The sequence below is a fragment of the Gadus morhua genome, chromosome 6, assembly GCF_902167405.1.
Source record: "Gadus morhua chromosome 6, gadMor3.0, whole genome shotgun sequence".
Lineage (NCBI taxonomy): Eukaryota > Metazoa > Chordata > Actinopteri > Gadiformes > Gadidae > Gadus > Gadus morhua.
Window position 1 is genome coordinate 26,761,297 of NC_044053.1, and position 15,425 is coordinate 26,776,721.

At 43.1% G+C, this 15,425-nt stretch overlaps 3 protein-coding genes across 5 annotated transcripts in view; 1 reads left to right on the forward strand and 2 right to left on the reverse strand.

The window, feature by feature from the left end:
• Positions 1 to 564: 564 nt before the first annotated feature.
• Positions 565 to 5,866, forward strand: mak16 (MAK16 homolog (S. cerevisiae)). 2 transcript variants are annotated; one of them, XM_030359377.1, is made up of 10 exons: positions 565 to 775; positions 1,265 to 1,314; positions 1,455 to 1,564; positions 2,381 to 2,445; positions 3,436 to 3,587; positions 3,829 to 3,883; positions 4,476 to 4,550; positions 4,720 to 4,830; positions 4,948 to 5,031; positions 5,284 to 5,866. In XM_030359377.1, exons 1-10 carry the CDS (start codon positions 761 to 763, stop codon positions 5,500 to 5,502), a joined length of 936 nt encoding a protein of 311 aa, XP_030215237.1. In that variant the 5' UTR covers positions 565 to 760; the 3' UTR covers positions 5,503 to 5,866. The 2 variants fall into 2 exon arrangements, with proteins under 2 accessions (XP_030215237.1, XP_030215238.1); XM_030359378.1 differs by having other exon boundaries at positions 4,966 to 5,031.
• Positions 5,861 to 11,341, reverse strand: LOC115545897 (ras-related protein Rab-14). Of its 2 annotated transcripts, XM_030359380.1 has the most exons (8): positions 11,064 to 11,341; positions 10,542 to 10,600; positions 10,170 to 10,223; positions 9,609 to 9,786; positions 9,405 to 9,471; positions 9,120 to 9,207; positions 8,985 to 9,015; positions 5,861 to 8,488 (listed from the first exon to the last, which is right to left on the reverse strand). In XM_030359380.1, exons 2-8 carry the CDS (start codon positions 10,591 to 10,593, stop codon positions 8,311 to 8,313), a joined length of 648 nt encoding a protein of 215 aa, XP_030215240.1. In that variant the 5' UTR covers positions 10,594 to 10,600; positions 11,064 to 11,341; the 3' UTR covers positions 5,861 to 8,310. The 2 variants fall into 2 exon arrangements, with proteins under 2 accessions (XP_030215240.1, XP_030215239.1); XM_030359379.1 differs by having other exon boundaries at positions 10,170 to 10,600; positions 11,064 to 11,197.
• Positions 11,342 to 11,763: 422 nt separating this feature from the next.
• The window catches only part of LOC115545893 (actin filament-associated protein 1-like 2), a 134,347-nt gene continuing 130,685 nt past the window's right edge, over positions 11,764 to 15,425 (reverse strand). The window contains exons 13-16 of the mRNA XM_030359373.1: positions 14,013 to 14,082; positions 13,541 to 13,692; positions 13,301 to 13,411; positions 11,764 to 12,893 (exon numbers count right to left, since the gene is read on the reverse strand). Coding sequence (XP_030215233.1) covers positions 12,867 to 12,893; positions 13,301 to 13,411; positions 13,541 to 13,692; positions 14,013 to 14,082 — 360 coding nt within the window. The 3' untranslated portion in view covers positions 11,764 to 12,866. The remainder of the gene's footprint in view (positions 12,894 to 13,300; positions 13,412 to 13,540; positions 13,693 to 14,012; positions 14,083 to 15,425) is intronic.

The window sequence follows — 15,425 nt, forward strand, 5'->3', positions numbered from 1 at the left end:
GACTGACCGAGAACACCTTGGATAATCAGTTTGTAATCACCCACGTAAAAGAACATAACCCCTTTTTAACGCCTGATTTGTCATGAAAAGCATCAAGAGAAACGGACAATAATATAACGATTGTGATGAGTATGTGGCTTGGTTTTCCAAACTTGGATTTAATTGACATTTGATTATGTGTTTACAGTGTCACATAAAAATATTATGTTATTGACACATGTTGGACAGATGCTTTATTCCATGCAGTCGCGCCGTCAGTGGACAGTATGGAGTGACGGGATTAAATATAGAGAATTTTGATTTAAATTATTCAGATTACATAGATTTAACGCATGATACGGGTTGAAATTAAATTTATGTAATTTATGATGATAAAACATCGTTCTTCTCACTCTACAATTCTTCTGTCTGACTTCAGTTCACCACCACACGGTCTGTGTCGCCAATTCTCCTTTTCCTCCAAACCATGCGTACGCATGGGTCAGAGTTTGCTTACGCAACGGTTGTACGCAACGGTTATAAATGAGTCCCCAGGGCAGTGAACACGCCCCTAAATCCCAGATGGTCACGTGGACGTGTGTCACTCTGTAGAACCCGCGATACCTTAGTACGGGATTCACACTCGACGACGCAAACAAAAATGTCGTCTTCCTGAACGTCCATGTGGCCCCCAGGTTTCAGAGGAATTCAAACTATATGATCTTTTATAAATTATAAGTTTAAGTAATTCGACTAGAAAAGCTGTCAATAGGAGTCCAACATGCAGCACGACGATGTGAGTATGACGTGAGGTAGAATGACGCAATAAAGCTGTAAGGTTAGGTGTTGAGACCGTATGTCCAAGATAGAGATCATTCGTATAATATTGGGTTTCAGAACCTCTTCTGATTTTATGCCGTTGGTTTTTATAAATAGGTGTGTCATTATCGTATTATAATGTGTCTTTCCCTTTCTAATACATGGGGGTTATGTGTTTATAGTAGCAGGTCAGCGCCAATGTGTTGAGCGACCGCATTGGCTCACCAATTAAAGGATTCTGTAATGCTTTTTAACGCGTTATCTATATACCTGAGCTATCACTTATGAAACGTTGTCATGTTTTCAGAGATCATTTAATTTGTGTCTGATTAACAAGTCAGCACACGCGCGCGCGCGTATGTGTGTGAGGGAAAACATGGCAACGTTTCAGGAGTGATGGTTCAGGTAATGGTTGATTCAAATTATTGTTGTTTTGTACCTAACAGTTTTTGTCTCTGGTCTACAGGTGATTTGGGACATCATCGGCAACAATTCATTCTGCTCCTTTAAAGTCAAGTAAGTGATAACGCAGCTAAATAATGACCATTTACTCATAATATCTTTGGAGGTGAACGGAAGACCACTCAATTCCTCACTTCCTGTTCGCTTATTTTTCTGTTTTTCCCTTTCTCGTCTCTGCTCACACTCTACCCCAGGACGAAGAGTCAGAACTTCTGTCGTAATGAGTACAACCTCACAGGGCTGTGTACGCGGCAGGCCTGTCCACTTGCCAACAGCCAGTACGCCACCATCCGAGAGGAGAAGGGTGAGTTGGTCTAGGCTACGCATCCTCACCTGAAACACAACACTGGCTCTTTAGTTGTCAGCTGATTTCCTGTAAACAAAATGTTTACAAGAATAAGGAAGCAGTTCTTCAATATTTTCATCTCAGGAGTCAGGATCCAAGAGACCCTTTTTAAGTGTGATTTCAAACCACGACCCCACAGATTGGTGATCCTTCACCCGATTCCGGTCTGTGCTCGGTTTTCTGAGTGCATGGTCAGCCAGACTGCGACCCACTTCCAACTGTATTGTGACTAGGGCTGGGTAAAAATATGGATTCATCAATGCACTGCAATTTATTTGTTCTCGATTCAATTTGGATTCAGAATTTTTTTGAAATCGATTATTTCCATTAAAAAAAAAGATGCCCTTTTACATTTGTCCAGGTTATGATTATTACTTTTATGCTGCAAGTTTAGCTCAGGAACAATACTATACAATGGTGTATTCCCGTTTTGCTAGTTAAAGCACAATGAAATGGTTAATTCTAAATAATGCCTAGGAATTTTTGTCATCTGCACTTATTATTGAATCGGTATCGAAGCAATTGGATCAATATCGAATCGATATCGAATCAAGCCCTAAATAATTGAATTGAATTGTGAGGTACCTGGCAATACCCAGCCCTAATTGTGACCCAATCTGACTCCCGACTCCTAGTTGAAGAAACAATGCTGCTGCAGGGCGATGACAGTCCACTATTCAGACACTAGGATGGTGGCGTCTCCATTCATCCATGGTGTGTCCCAGTATGTGATTCATTGTGTGGATTAACCTTCCGCCTGCCGTTCTTTCCCAGGTCAGTGTTTCCTGTACATGAAGGTGATTGAAAGGGCGGCTTTCCCCGCTAGGATGTGGGAAAAGGTAAGCGTCCAACATTTCTTAATCAGGTACGATGCAGCAAAACCGGACCAATTGCAGACTTTTAGAAAAATGTCCTATCTAGACCAAGCTAAGGATGATGGTCATTTTTTAATCATTAATAAAACGGTCTACTCCTACTAGTGTTTAATTAGTAGGAGTAGTTTCTGGTACGCTCACAGAAAGAACATGGGAGAGAAGCTGTCTGCACACTATGGATGTGTGCTGGATATCTGATGTATCTTTGATGCAGAAATTGTTCAAGGAAGGCAATATAATACAAGAGCACTTGACTCCACATCCCCCTTAGGGCTTGAATTGACATGCTTCAGACAACACGTACGGATCATGGCTGCAATGCATATTCTGCGACTGTTTGGTCGCGCACGTTGTTGCAAGAGAACACGATGCGTACTGCAAGATGCAATACTGACCAAGTCGGGGGTGATCGAGGGAATAAACGGGGACCTCGAAGTCAGTCAGGGAAGTTATTATTAGCATGGCAGAAAGTTTAGAGGAGAGATGGTCGGACCTAGTCTGCCATTTCCCACACCTGTATGATAACACTCTTTCGATGGATTTTTTTTGTTACGATTTTACTACTTAACGGTATTTAAATTATCAGTTCTTCCTCTACCAGTGTCTCCATATTGTTAATTTACATGAGCACGCAATAAAGTGCTTTTGCACGATTTCTGCAGCTGATATTACTGTGGTCTGCCCCAAGTGGAGACCTCCACTATCATGCGTTTTGGCCGCGCAATTCTGCAGCAAGTCGGCACACAGGACAAAGCAGGTCACAAACGCTTATGCTTGGTGTTACAGCAAGTCTAATCCAGCCCATAGACAAAACTAAATGAGATATAGTCACAACAGGGTGTTGACCCTGTTAGTTTCATGCTCTTAAGGACTACTAAAGATGTGAAGTACTACAATGTAAATCTGGATAAGACGTGGGGGAAACTAATTGTGGACGCATTGCTTCCTCTCCAGGTGAAGTTGAGCAAGAACTATGAGAAGGCCCTGGAGCAGATCGATGAGAGTTTGATCTACTGGCCGCGGTTCCTCAGACATAAATGTAAACAGCGCTTCACGAAGATCACCCAGTACCTGATCCGCATCCGCAAGCTCACACTCAAACGACAGTACGTACCGCACTCCTGCTACACGTTGCTAATGCCATCACAAAACATGTTGGACTGTGCTAATGCTAATGACTGTGTGTATTCCAGTGCTAATTCCCATTACCTTATGTATCAATCTCATAATAATAAGTGTTAATGCTAATTATGGTGTGTTGACATTGTAATCTCATTGCATTCATAGCAAAACATAGCCTTGCATTGACTTAGCATCCCTCTGATGTTTTGCTTGCTTTCGTTTCAGGAGGAAGTTGGTTCCCCTCAGCAGGAAGGTAGAAAGGAGAGAGAAGAGGAAAGAGGTGAGTAAAGCACACAATAACATGATTGATCACTAAAATAATAAGATGTGCCCTTATTGTTTCAAACACTTACAGGATGGAGAATGCACATATTGCCTTGATCCAGGAGAATCAGTTGGCCTTGAGAAAGGCCTATTCAGAAATACGGCACTGAATGCACATGCAGAAAATAGTACTCTATTTGCATCTTGCAGTATTAAGGGTGGTTTATACTGTATCCTTACCTCAGATGACATTCAGACTCCATACATTAAGCCTGGAGTCTTATCTAATCCCCCACATGTTTGATGTCACAGTAGAATGACTACACCAGGGCATATCATACCAGCTATGCAAAGTCATGTCTCTCATTCAGTTCAATGAGGACTGGGGGAAACCAACCAACCAAGTAGAGCGCAACTCTGTGCATATGTACGCAGTCTCAAGAAAGCATTTAAGAATGAAAGCGGCAGGCATGCGCTTTCCTGCAACCCACAACGACGACAAGGGTCTCACATCAGATGCTAGCCAGGGAAAAAGTCCAGTAGAAAATCACTGGTTATTGAAGTCGCTGACTGGTAACCATCCACACCTTTCCCTGTTATGTCTGTAGGAGAAAGCCTTGATCGCCGCTCAGCTGGACAATGCCATCGAGAAAGAGCTGCTGGATCGCCTCAAGCAGGGAACGGTAAAATCACCATCAAACTGTTAACTTGATCTAATGTGCACAATGAAAGCATCGGATAACCTTGAACATTCTTCACACAAAAAGTTGAAAAACAAGTATATTCACCTGACATCGACCATGGGTTTGCTTGTGTGGATCAATTGGTGTATCTGTGTGTTTCCGTTTGCAGTATGGGGACATCTATAACTTCCCAGTGCATGCCTTCGACAAAGCTCTGGATCAGCAGCAGGAGGACAGCCAATCGGAGTCGGATGAAGAGGAGGACGAGGAGGACGATGAGGTGACCAAGACTTGATATATATATGTGTGTGTGTGTGTACACATACTCCAATGACTGCAGTGTGCATCCAACACGTACACATATCTCCGTCCAGCCCTGGAAGTAAGACTGATGCAGTCTGTCCGTTCTCCGCAGGATGTGGGGAAGAGGGAGTTTGTTGCAGAAGACGAGGTGGAGGAGAGCGACCTCAGTGACTTTGAGGTAAATAAGAGCTGTTCACTGTTTCCTGTGTCAGGAGATTTCCTATGTTAACACATTTGAGGGTCCAACTATGGTTGAGCTAAATATAATCTTTAGGGGAAACAGTGGTTTTTAGTTAGGAAACTCTGCACTTGAATATACTTCATTGAGATTGCGGGAGCCGAATGCATCTCCACAAACAGTGCCGGTGGCAGGCTTTGTGAGGCTAGTATTTGAATTCTTAAAAATCATCCAAAAATGTCTGTCCCGCAGGAGATGAACAAACTGAAGGGCAGCAGTGATGAAGAGGAGGGTGAGGACGACTCGAGTGATGAGGAATCTGAGGAAGAAGAGATGGAGGTTGAGACAAAGGGCTCCAAGGCGAAAGGAAAGAGTCCGGCCAAGGGCCCAGCCCCCAAAAAGAGAAGGGCCTATGTGGAGATAGAATATGAACAGGAGACGGAGCCTGCCGCCAAGAGCAAAGCCACGTAACGCAGTAACAGATGCACCGCCCTCTGGCTGCCAACTGGGACTGAACCCAAGGCTGGGGTTCCCAGGTGGAGCCTGCTGGGCTGATGGACTTGACGGGTTATCTGCTACCCTTATTTTATGTTTTTATATACATTAAAGAATGAAGCTCAGTCCCCTGGGAGATTACGCATCAACCACATTCTGCTTCAGTCAGCAGCCATATTGGACTCAGACCGTCAAACCCGCTGAGTTTTATACACAGTCCCTGAGCAAGTAGAGGGGTTACCTGAATAATATTTGTTTTGACCCAGAGGAAATTCTCTAATATAGCCAGCAGCTCAGTTTGTTCAATGTTTTCCCAAATAAAGATAAATTGATGTGCAAATTATCCTTCTTTATTCTGAGCATGGTGGGTGGAGGATATAGCCCCTATCATATCATTCATGAAGTTCTAGGTTAAAATAGGAAAATAGTGCTCCATGTTATCTGCACTTAAACATGCATATTAACCATTACACACATCGCAGTTTGTTAATCTCATTTGGATGCTTTCAATGTATCTAGATAAATTATATTATTCCCCAACTTTGCCATCAACCCAATTTCAATAATACATGTTTATTTTACACCTTAATGTGACCTAGTGGTTAAGTGTCAACTTGTCTTAATCAATGTCTAGATTAAAGACATGGTATATTTCCTTCATAATTACAAGCAAGGTCTTGAACTCATTGGATCAGTATGCATATATATTTGTACTGTTTAAGTATATTTATATATATACTTTATTTACAAATAAGATCAGCTGAATCCAGTGGTAGTACATAGAAAGGTACAGCTTGTTACATACAGAATATAAATATGAAAGAATCAGAAGCAAGTTAATATGCAGCGTTTACAGAAAGACAAACGACTGTTGCAGAAAATCAAAGGAAAATGTACAGAGCACGTTTCAGCGGAGAGTCTTCTGCCTTCTTTTTTCAAACACTTTTCAGCTTCAGGACCAAAACAAAATCAAGACATCAGGTAGAAACTTTACGAAGAATGTTCCAGAAACGTGCACACTACAAACACTGTTACACAGTGCACACGGGTCAGAAGAATTGGGTTGTCGGTTTTCTTTTGTTTTAAACCTCTTGTTAAAGTGTTTGAAAGTGTGTGCATGTAGTGAGCTGCTGGTAAACAAGCCATGACAGGCTGTGAGGGCGGGACCTTTGTTTTCTAGTGTTGTCGGATCGCCGTCAAGGCGTTTCTGCCATGTTTCTCTTGTCCTGTCACTCAGGTTTGCTACGCTGGGAGCCACCCACACTTTAATAATCAAGAGTCACCTGACATAGCCACAGCAGGGAAACATGCTTTTTTTTAAATCCACAACTACAGGGGGCTTGGAGGAGGCAATGTTGGTCGATATTCTGAAAAGCCCTAAAGCAGCAACATCCTCTTAGATTAGCCTGGTAACATGCAGAAACCAGTGGAGTCACTTAAATACCCCGTGGATCAATTAAACCGTAGTTCAGCTCTAGCGTGAATGGGTTAGTTTTTAGTTAATCACATCTCCTTCAGCGACACAAACATCTGACACCAAGATTTGTTAATTTACGGTCATACTGAAACATAAACATGTTCCCGTGGCCAACTGCATTTGGTTAAGAAAGACCAACCTACCAATCAGGTCTGGATTTTGACTAGATAAATAAAGGATGGGTAAATAAAAGGTGCTGAATATGCGACAGAATGCCTCCGGCTACCTGTATACCATCACTAATATAGCCACGAGTAGTAGTCAGCCGCTCAATCATGTTGCGAGCCAACGAGTGATGATACTGTCTTCTAGGGAGGGTTTTCTGTTTTTCTTAAGGAATAAATGCTTTTTTTTCAGGGCGATGCATAGCTGGCCCTGATGAACCAAGCTACCACCTCGTAGACCTAAATAAAAGGCATTCTGGGATCAACCTAGGGAATTTAGTCTTAAATCGTGCACAACGGCCAACTTCAGTTGTATTATACTCATTATTCTTAAAAATCATTGCAACATAAAAACTGGGTGTTGATTGGGCGGACTTGATGGGCACACACACACACACACACACACACACACCTGGTTGAGGCATTGCAACGCATGTCCGAAACCGAGCCAGCCCTGCCGGACAGAGAGCTCATAATCTACCTGTCCTGGTTCTAAGCCATGACCGTATGCACTCACTGCCTCACATGGGAGCAGAACGCTAATCATAAGGTCACAGGTAGAACAGTTGGAAACTGATGGGATAGATGAAGGCCAACCCTCAGATCACTAGTGCCGAGTTTACTTGATTAGAAAACAAAAAGGGTCCGTCAGATTGCTGGCCCTCCGTGACATGTCAAAGGGAGGCAGTTGGTCCTGGTCACCTGCTGGGAGTCTTAAGTCAGCCTACCAGAGCAGTGGGTCGTTAGCATAGAATCAGCAGCCACCCTGGGGGACATTGAAGCTCTGGGAAACAGTACTAATACATAGTTCAGCTGTTTCTATGCTGTGATGAGTCACAATGTGCCCTAAATAACTAACTTCACTGGTTACCCGATCAACGAATCCTTCATCGTCTACCCTCTTCATCCTTCAGGTGTGGGGCCTATTCTGATGAACGGGTCAAATCATTGGTCTGGACTAGAAAAATCAATAACTTAAATCAATTAAGAGATTTAAAAGGCTAACAGGCTGTGTTAAATTACAGAGCAAGTGTGTGTGGGGGGAGCAGGAGTCTATATAAGACAGTAAATTGAGATTTCTTTTTACCTGTGTGAATGAGACATATTTGTGTTTGTGTGTCGGTGCATGTGTAGTGTGTTAGATTAGCAGCTGCAGCCCTCCTTGGCGGGCTGTGTGTCTGAGTTGAGCCGGCCGCCCTGGGGCACTGAGGGCTTGTGCTGCACCCCGGATTCTGCGGCGTTCAGGTCCAGGCTGCCGTCCTGGATGTTCTGGTAGATCCGCTTGGCTGCTTCTAGGAACGCCTCCTCCACGTTCTCCCCTCTGAGACACACAAATGACATCGAGTTCATTTAGCAAACGCATTTATCCAAAGCTTTTATCGAAAGCGACTTAAAATGAGATGTCTGAAGGAGAAACAATATATATCGCTGTCGGTACAGTAAGGATGTTCATAGAACCAAGTGCCAAGCACTCACAATTGCTAGGTTTCCATTACCTGTTTACAACAAAGATAGCTAGGATCAATGCTACACAAGTAAGTACTATAACTAAGTACGACATACAATAAGGGTATACAGAGTCTAGTTGCACTATGAACAGGCAAGTCTTGAGTCTTTTGCGGAAGATCGTGAGAGATTCTGCGGTCCTGACATTAATGTGTCATGGGGTGGCTGTGTCAGACCAGGTGTGTTTGTGTGTGTTTGTGTATTTGTGCGTGCCTGCATGTATTTAGTAGTGCGTGTAAGAGGGCTACACACACATGGGCCAATACACGCATGTTGTGTGTGTATAAGTGTTTGCGAGTGTGCATACATACGTCTTTGCGCTGGCTTCCAGGAACAACAGCCCTAAAAACAAAACAAAAAGATAAAAACTCAGTATCATTGCATTCCTGGGGATCATTGGAGTCTCTGGGTTGAGGTGGAGGTTGTAATTCAGGGGTTCTGCTCACCATTCTCCTCTGCAAACTGCTTGGCCTCCTCATACGTAACGTCTCTCTGGGCCTCCAGGTCTGCCTTGTTGCCGATCAGAATGATGACCTGCACACAACAGTGATGGTTACCTGCAGCCGTTGCATAGGGATAACCCTTTTGTTCTACCGGATTATGATAACTATATGTATGTATTTGGGAATAGGATACAGGATAAAAACATACAAAAATTAGTTCTGATTTCGTACACCTGCCACATTCAGTCGTGAGTAATGTGTGCTGTGCAGAATGTGTGCGTCTCTTACTGTGTTTGGGTTGGTCAGGTTCCTGGCATCCGTCAACCAGCTGCTCAGATGATTATAAGTACTTCTCCTGTCAGACAGAGAGATAAGTAAGGAATACGGTAGAAAGCCAGCCAGAAAGAAGATATGGAGACAATGCACATGAAAATATAACTGCACGTTTCGTCAGAGGAGTTTCTTCAGGAGAGAAAGACACCACACACATACCTTGTGATGTCGTAGACCATCAGGGCCCCGGCAGCCCCCCGGTAGTAGGAGCGGGTGACAGCCCTGAACCGCTCCTGTCCCGCCGTGTCCCAGATCTGCAGCTTCACCTTCTGGCCGTTCACCTCCATGATCCTCGTCCCGAACTCCACCCCGATGGTGTGGGGGCAGTCCGCCATGACTGACACACACACAAACACACACACACACACATTAAACAGATACACAATGTATGGAAAGGAATAAAGCATTACTATATGCTCACATTTCCACCTTTGTCAAAAAGTGTGATTATACTTTTTAGGCTTTGGCATAAAGCTGCGGTTTAAAATGTAGATTTCCTTAAACTTTTGTAATGTGAAGTACAATTCTGAGTCTTAAACAAAGCACTCTAACCACTTACACCCAATCATCTTAATGTGATTTAACCGTGGATAAAATACAAGAAGGAGGAGGTTCTTCAATGACAATCCTGCCTGAATTATCAGTTATTGCACAGCTTTATTTTCATGACTGCACTACAGATGAGGAAGAGAGGTGAGACAGAGAACGAGGATGGCTTACATTTCTTCTCAGTGAATTGATGCAGGAGGCAAGACTTCCCAACTCCCATATCACCTAGACAAACACAAACAAAGACACCATGTACAAACACAGACACACCCATAGATAACCACATAGAGATAAATACAAAACACACACACAGAGGTGCAGAGGTCAAGGTGGTATTGCAGGTATAAAGTGTCAGTATGAGAGTGGTAGAGGCAGGCACCCTGATAAGACACCATTACATTACATTGTTGGTACTCGACAGCTACCAGTGTCTGCCATAAGAAGAATAAATCGTCATTTTTAACACCCAAAACATCTGATCAATTGACATCAGACGAATGCCCCTCGTCTGATGTGGAACAGAGACCAGAGAACCGGACTCACCGATGATGATGTACTTAAAGATGTACGAGTAGTTGTAAGGTGCGGCTGTCATCTTGGTCCTAGAAGATGAACAACCAAACGACACAAGAAACCATGTCAACGTTCCCTTTTAGCAAAGTAAACATGCTGTTCAACATGTGAACACAGATGTCACAGAGAGCTTAGATGACAGTCTTGCCAGACAGACAACGAACAAAAGGAAATAGCTAGGCTAACTAGCTAGCTAGGACCAGACTAATACCCAACCGGGGCACGGAGACAACGTCACCATCGGTACAATTGTTGTCATTTCCAAAAGTGTATCCACACATTTCATGGATCTATGGTTGCTTGTTATTACACGAGCGAACCTGATTGTAATTGTATATCTCGGTTTTGGCCAGCCGGCTAATAGCTAGTTATGCTGACGCCTTGCTAACTGGCAAATAAAAAATAACATAAGGCCACGTTTTCAATACCTTAACAGCCGTTAAAATACGACACAAACAACCAGGGGATTCACTGAATGTCGATGCAGCTTACCTTGAGTTTGAGTGGCTACCTAACGGGGAGAATTGGTATTTCGAGGTGAGATAAATAGCTAGATGAGTGAGCTAGTTAGCTTGGCTATCGGTCGGTAAACCTCCTAGTTCCGCAATTCTTCCTCCTCTGTGACGCCAGCGGTGACGTCACTAAACCACCTGGTGCACATCGCCTCCTACAGGCCGACGTGTTGTTTCGAACGAGTGTGAAATTAAACTAAAGCATGATTTTTTGCTTCTTCTTATGTCACATTATTGAATGGAACCCTCAATTATGTATGTGTGTGTGTGGGTGTATATATTAGGGACTAGTAGGGAGGTGTTCCAGGAACGTCCAGTGGGGTGGAGGCCTCGGGAAGACCAAGGACTAGTTGAAGAGATTAAAGCCCATTCCCATTTCTACCCCTTACCCCTTCCCCTTACCCCTCCCCCTTGTTAAGAGGTAAGGGGAAGGGGTAAGGGGATTGGGACTAAATCTAAACACTGGCCTGGGAATGCCTCGGGGTCAGAGCTGGTCAATGTGGCCCGGGATAGGGAAGTATGGGACCCCCTGCTAGAGCTGCCAATGCTGCCCCCGCGACCCCACGGTGGGGTCGCGGGGGCAACAACTTAGGCACCCAGGATCAGTTGTTTGAAGATGAGGGTGAGGATGAGGAGGGGTGTGTATATTAACATAAGACAAATTCCAAACAACAAACACATTTCATTTTAATCAATTTGATTACAATCATTTTATTATAATAGACATAAATCACAAAGGTACAATTAAGAGTTGTGAGATAACACAAACGTTTCTGTGAACACAGTTGGAACCCCACAGTGAGAATGAGTGGAGTTAAAGTTTTTAGTAACTGCTTTAAAAATGATCAATTAAATGTATAATGAACAACCTCTTAACACTCACACGCACACACACTTACTCACATATCCGCGCGCGCACACACACACACACACACACACTGTCATCAATTATTTTTTGCATTCAATACATTCATTTCGACAATCATGTTGTGAGCTTTGGCTGCCCTGCTGTCTTTGTGCTTTGCTTTATTTGCCTTTATGGCGTGTGTCGATTTATGTGTCTTACTGCTATCTCTTTCCCTCGTGAACAAATATACACAAATGATCACAGAAAATACATATAACATTGGATATTTGTAGATTCGTTAAAATAAGAAGTGTTTAAGTAAACAATAGAAAACAAAAGACATTTAAAAGTGAAAATGGTTATTATGACGGTGGAGATTAAAGGATCAGATGTACATTTGTCAGATTTCAACTGGAGAATAGTGGCAGTGCCTCCAGCCTACTGTTACCTTCAAAGTAGACCAGGCCTTAACACATAAATATTGGATAGATAGCTGCCACAGTGATGGAAACTGCTTCTTTTAACAGTTTATTCTATTAAAAAAATTGGTCTTGTTTTTTTTTTAGAAAGATACATTATTTTAGTAGGAAAAAAAGTGAAGATAGACAGATGCTATTAAATGGAAATACATCTGTTATATAGGAAGTTCAGAGGATTTCATTCAGTCTCATATCATCAAGGTTTAAGAAAATAAAATCCATATTCACTTATCACTAGCAAGATGTCATTTATATTGTGATATTGTGATCTTTTCTTCGTTATCTCTGCAACATATTGCAAGGAGATGCACACACTGTTCGATTATTTTGAACAGATTTTTGTTATTGTTATAAGTCCTTATGACAAGTGAATTCATTGATAATTCATAATTCATTTAAATCAATCGTAAATCCTTCACATGTGAGTGTGTGTTTGTGCGTCTGAAGGACAGTTTTATCAAGCAGTAGCCTTGTGCTCGCATTCCTGTAAAATACATAAACACACTGTTACAATCGTTTTTAACCGGTGGACCCTCCCAACATGCAGCAGACACAGCAGTTATAATGGGGCCATCATAATGTAAATTACATTTGTATGACCGATTTAACTTTTTCCAGAAATGTTGTGATTGATGAGGTATATGCATAGGCATGTTCATTCATTAATTATTACAAACTTCTACTACTACAATACTACAGCTAAATCATTGCAATATATTTAGTTTAATAATTATTTTGTGGTTTGTTGCATTATTTGATGTCGGTAATGTGTTCAGGCAAGTGAAGCGAAAGGCAATAAGAAACAATGAGAAAATGAAGTTGTATTGTATTGCATTGTATCGTATGGCTGCATTAGTACTATTGGGGTGGTCAGAGAAGTAGCTCACTGACCTGTCGGCGGGGCAAGGCCTTGCCCTGCTGGATGAACAGCGCAGAGGGAACTCTTTTCAACGAGGTCTTGGCTGAAGCCGTGCGGCGCAGCAGAGGCCTTAAAAAGCCAGCCTGCAGAAGCAGCAGGAACAGAAGCAGAATGACTCTTTATCCAGTCCACACAGGTGAAGCATCACTATGTGAAGCGGGTCAAAGCTGGTCCAAACAGCTAGTGAAAGCTGGTTGGCAGCCGCCTCTTACCTGAGCTCGCTCGCTGCAAATGGCCAGAGACTGTCTGAAAGAGGTGCGTTTGTTTTGCTTCCCGGCGGTGGACAGGTTCAGCTCCGAACCTGCCCTCCTGGACCCCGTCAGCTCCAGCTTCTGGAAGTTTCGATTCACCTCCAAGACCCTGTCTAGACCAGAGCAACAGAACACAGCTTTAGCTTGGAGAGGTCTTTACCTGTCAAACTGCACACATTCACACGCACACGCATGCACGCACTCACATAAACAGGAAAACAAACACACACACACCGTCCGACACACAAACACACAGACACACACTCAAATAAACACATAAACACACACACCAATCCTTGCACAAACAAACACGCACGCCAACACACACACCCAGGCATGCACACACACACACACACACACACACACACACACACACACACACACACACACACACACACACACACACACACTATCAGGACTACATTAGACTCACTATGGCTGGCAAAGCCTGTGTTGCTGTAGGTCACTGTGTCCCCGAGAAATAAGCACTCCTGCACCCCATCCTGAGAGACAGAGGACACCTTTACAACATGTCTAGAAACAGCTTCAACAGTTTGATTGGAAGATCAAGCCGGCTTACTCTGGGGCTTCACTGAAAACTCCATGTGGCGTTGATCAGCGGCAGGTTAATCTACAGCAGGGATGGGCAACTTTCATGATAAAGAGGGCCACATTTTTCATCATAACCATCGGAGGGCCACATGACTGCACACTTCAACTAAACGTGAGCTGAGAGAAGCTACACAATTTTGAATTTGGTAGATATGATTTCCTGTATTCTGGTGCATTTTGGGGATGGCCACTACCTAAAAAATCATCCAGAATCATAACCTATGTACGGTATAATAATTGAACCAACATACATTCATTTCATGTTTTCCATGCTCAAACAGCCACATGAATGGTCAGTATTTTTATCAGTGCAAAGGGCTCACATACATCATCATTCAATGAAGTCAAAAAACTGAAAAACAGTGGCCCAACATTAAGTGCAACAACTCAATGAACTCAAACCCAACAAGCAGTTGTAGTAGTTGTAGAGGCGACTTAAAGGTTGTATAGGTGATTTGCTTTTTTGGCCATTTTTGCAAAATTACTTGAAATCCTTATCATAACCCGCTTACAGCCGCTGAGTTAGAAGTACTGACATGAAAATTAAACAAGTCAATCATCTGTGGAACGGGCAGGGCTCGAAAAACTCCAGCCAATCATTTCCATTGCCACCGAGTTGCATTGGACAGTAAGTACGTCAATCAAACGGCCGTACTGGACTCCCCCTCCCCCGCGCCCCGCGCGCGACCCCTTCGTGCAGTACTCGTGACCCAGAGCTCGTGACCCAGAGCAAGCTCCTGTTTGTTGTTATCCTGCGGTAGCTACTGGAACTAGTTAATCCACATTTGGACCTAGCAGTAGAAGACAATTTCCATGGCAGACAAGACGCCACCATCCCCACCACCACCACCACCACCAGCAAAGAGAAGGAAAACTCTTTTTCAGAGAGTAATTGATAATAAAAACGCTGAAAGAGAAAAACTGAAATCAAGAATAATCCTAGGCGCTGCTTTCGAACGTTGGCGGCAACTGAAGGACGAGAAGGGTCTAAAAACCGATGCTTGTGTGGTGGTTGACCTAGTTTCAAAGTTTATACCGTTTATGCTCGGTAATACCGGTGTGGAGACGAGTGTATTACTCGGTGTGAAAATGTCCACACCGCGGCAACCCTAGTGAAAACCAGGACTTCCAATACAATTATATGAAACAAACATACATTTTCTAAAAATAGTAATGATTTATGTGACCGTTTAATGTTTATAACATCTGGTCCAACCATTGCAGCGACAACGTA

What these genes read in the sequence shown, in the direction of transcription:
- mak16 (XM_030359377.1), top strand. An exon ending in ATCGCCTCAAGCAGGGAACG is followed by an intron (nt 4,551 to 4,719) that starts GTAAAATCACCA and finishes TTCCGTTTGCAG; the next exon opens with TATGGGGACATCTATAACTT. An exon ending in GCGACCTCAGTGACTTTGAG is followed by an intron (nt 5,032 to 5,283) that starts GTAAATAAGAGC and finishes TCTGTCCCGCAG; the next exon opens with GAGATGAACAAACTGAAGGG.
- LOC115545897 (XM_030359379.1), bottom strand. Translation starts at nt 10,284, where the DNA reads ATGTGGTTATCTATGGGTGTGTCTGTGTTTGTACATGGTGTCTTTGTT. An exon ending in TCAATTCACTGAGAAGAAAT is followed by an intron (nt 9,787 to 10,169) that starts GTAAGCCATCCT and finishes TGTGTGTGTCAG; the next exon opens with TCATGGCGGACTGCCCCCAC. An exon ending in GCAGTTTGCAGAGGAGAATG is followed by an intron (nt 9,016 to 9,119) that starts GTGAGCAGAACC and finishes TTTTGTTTTTAG; the next exon opens with GGCTGTTGTTCCTGGAAGCC.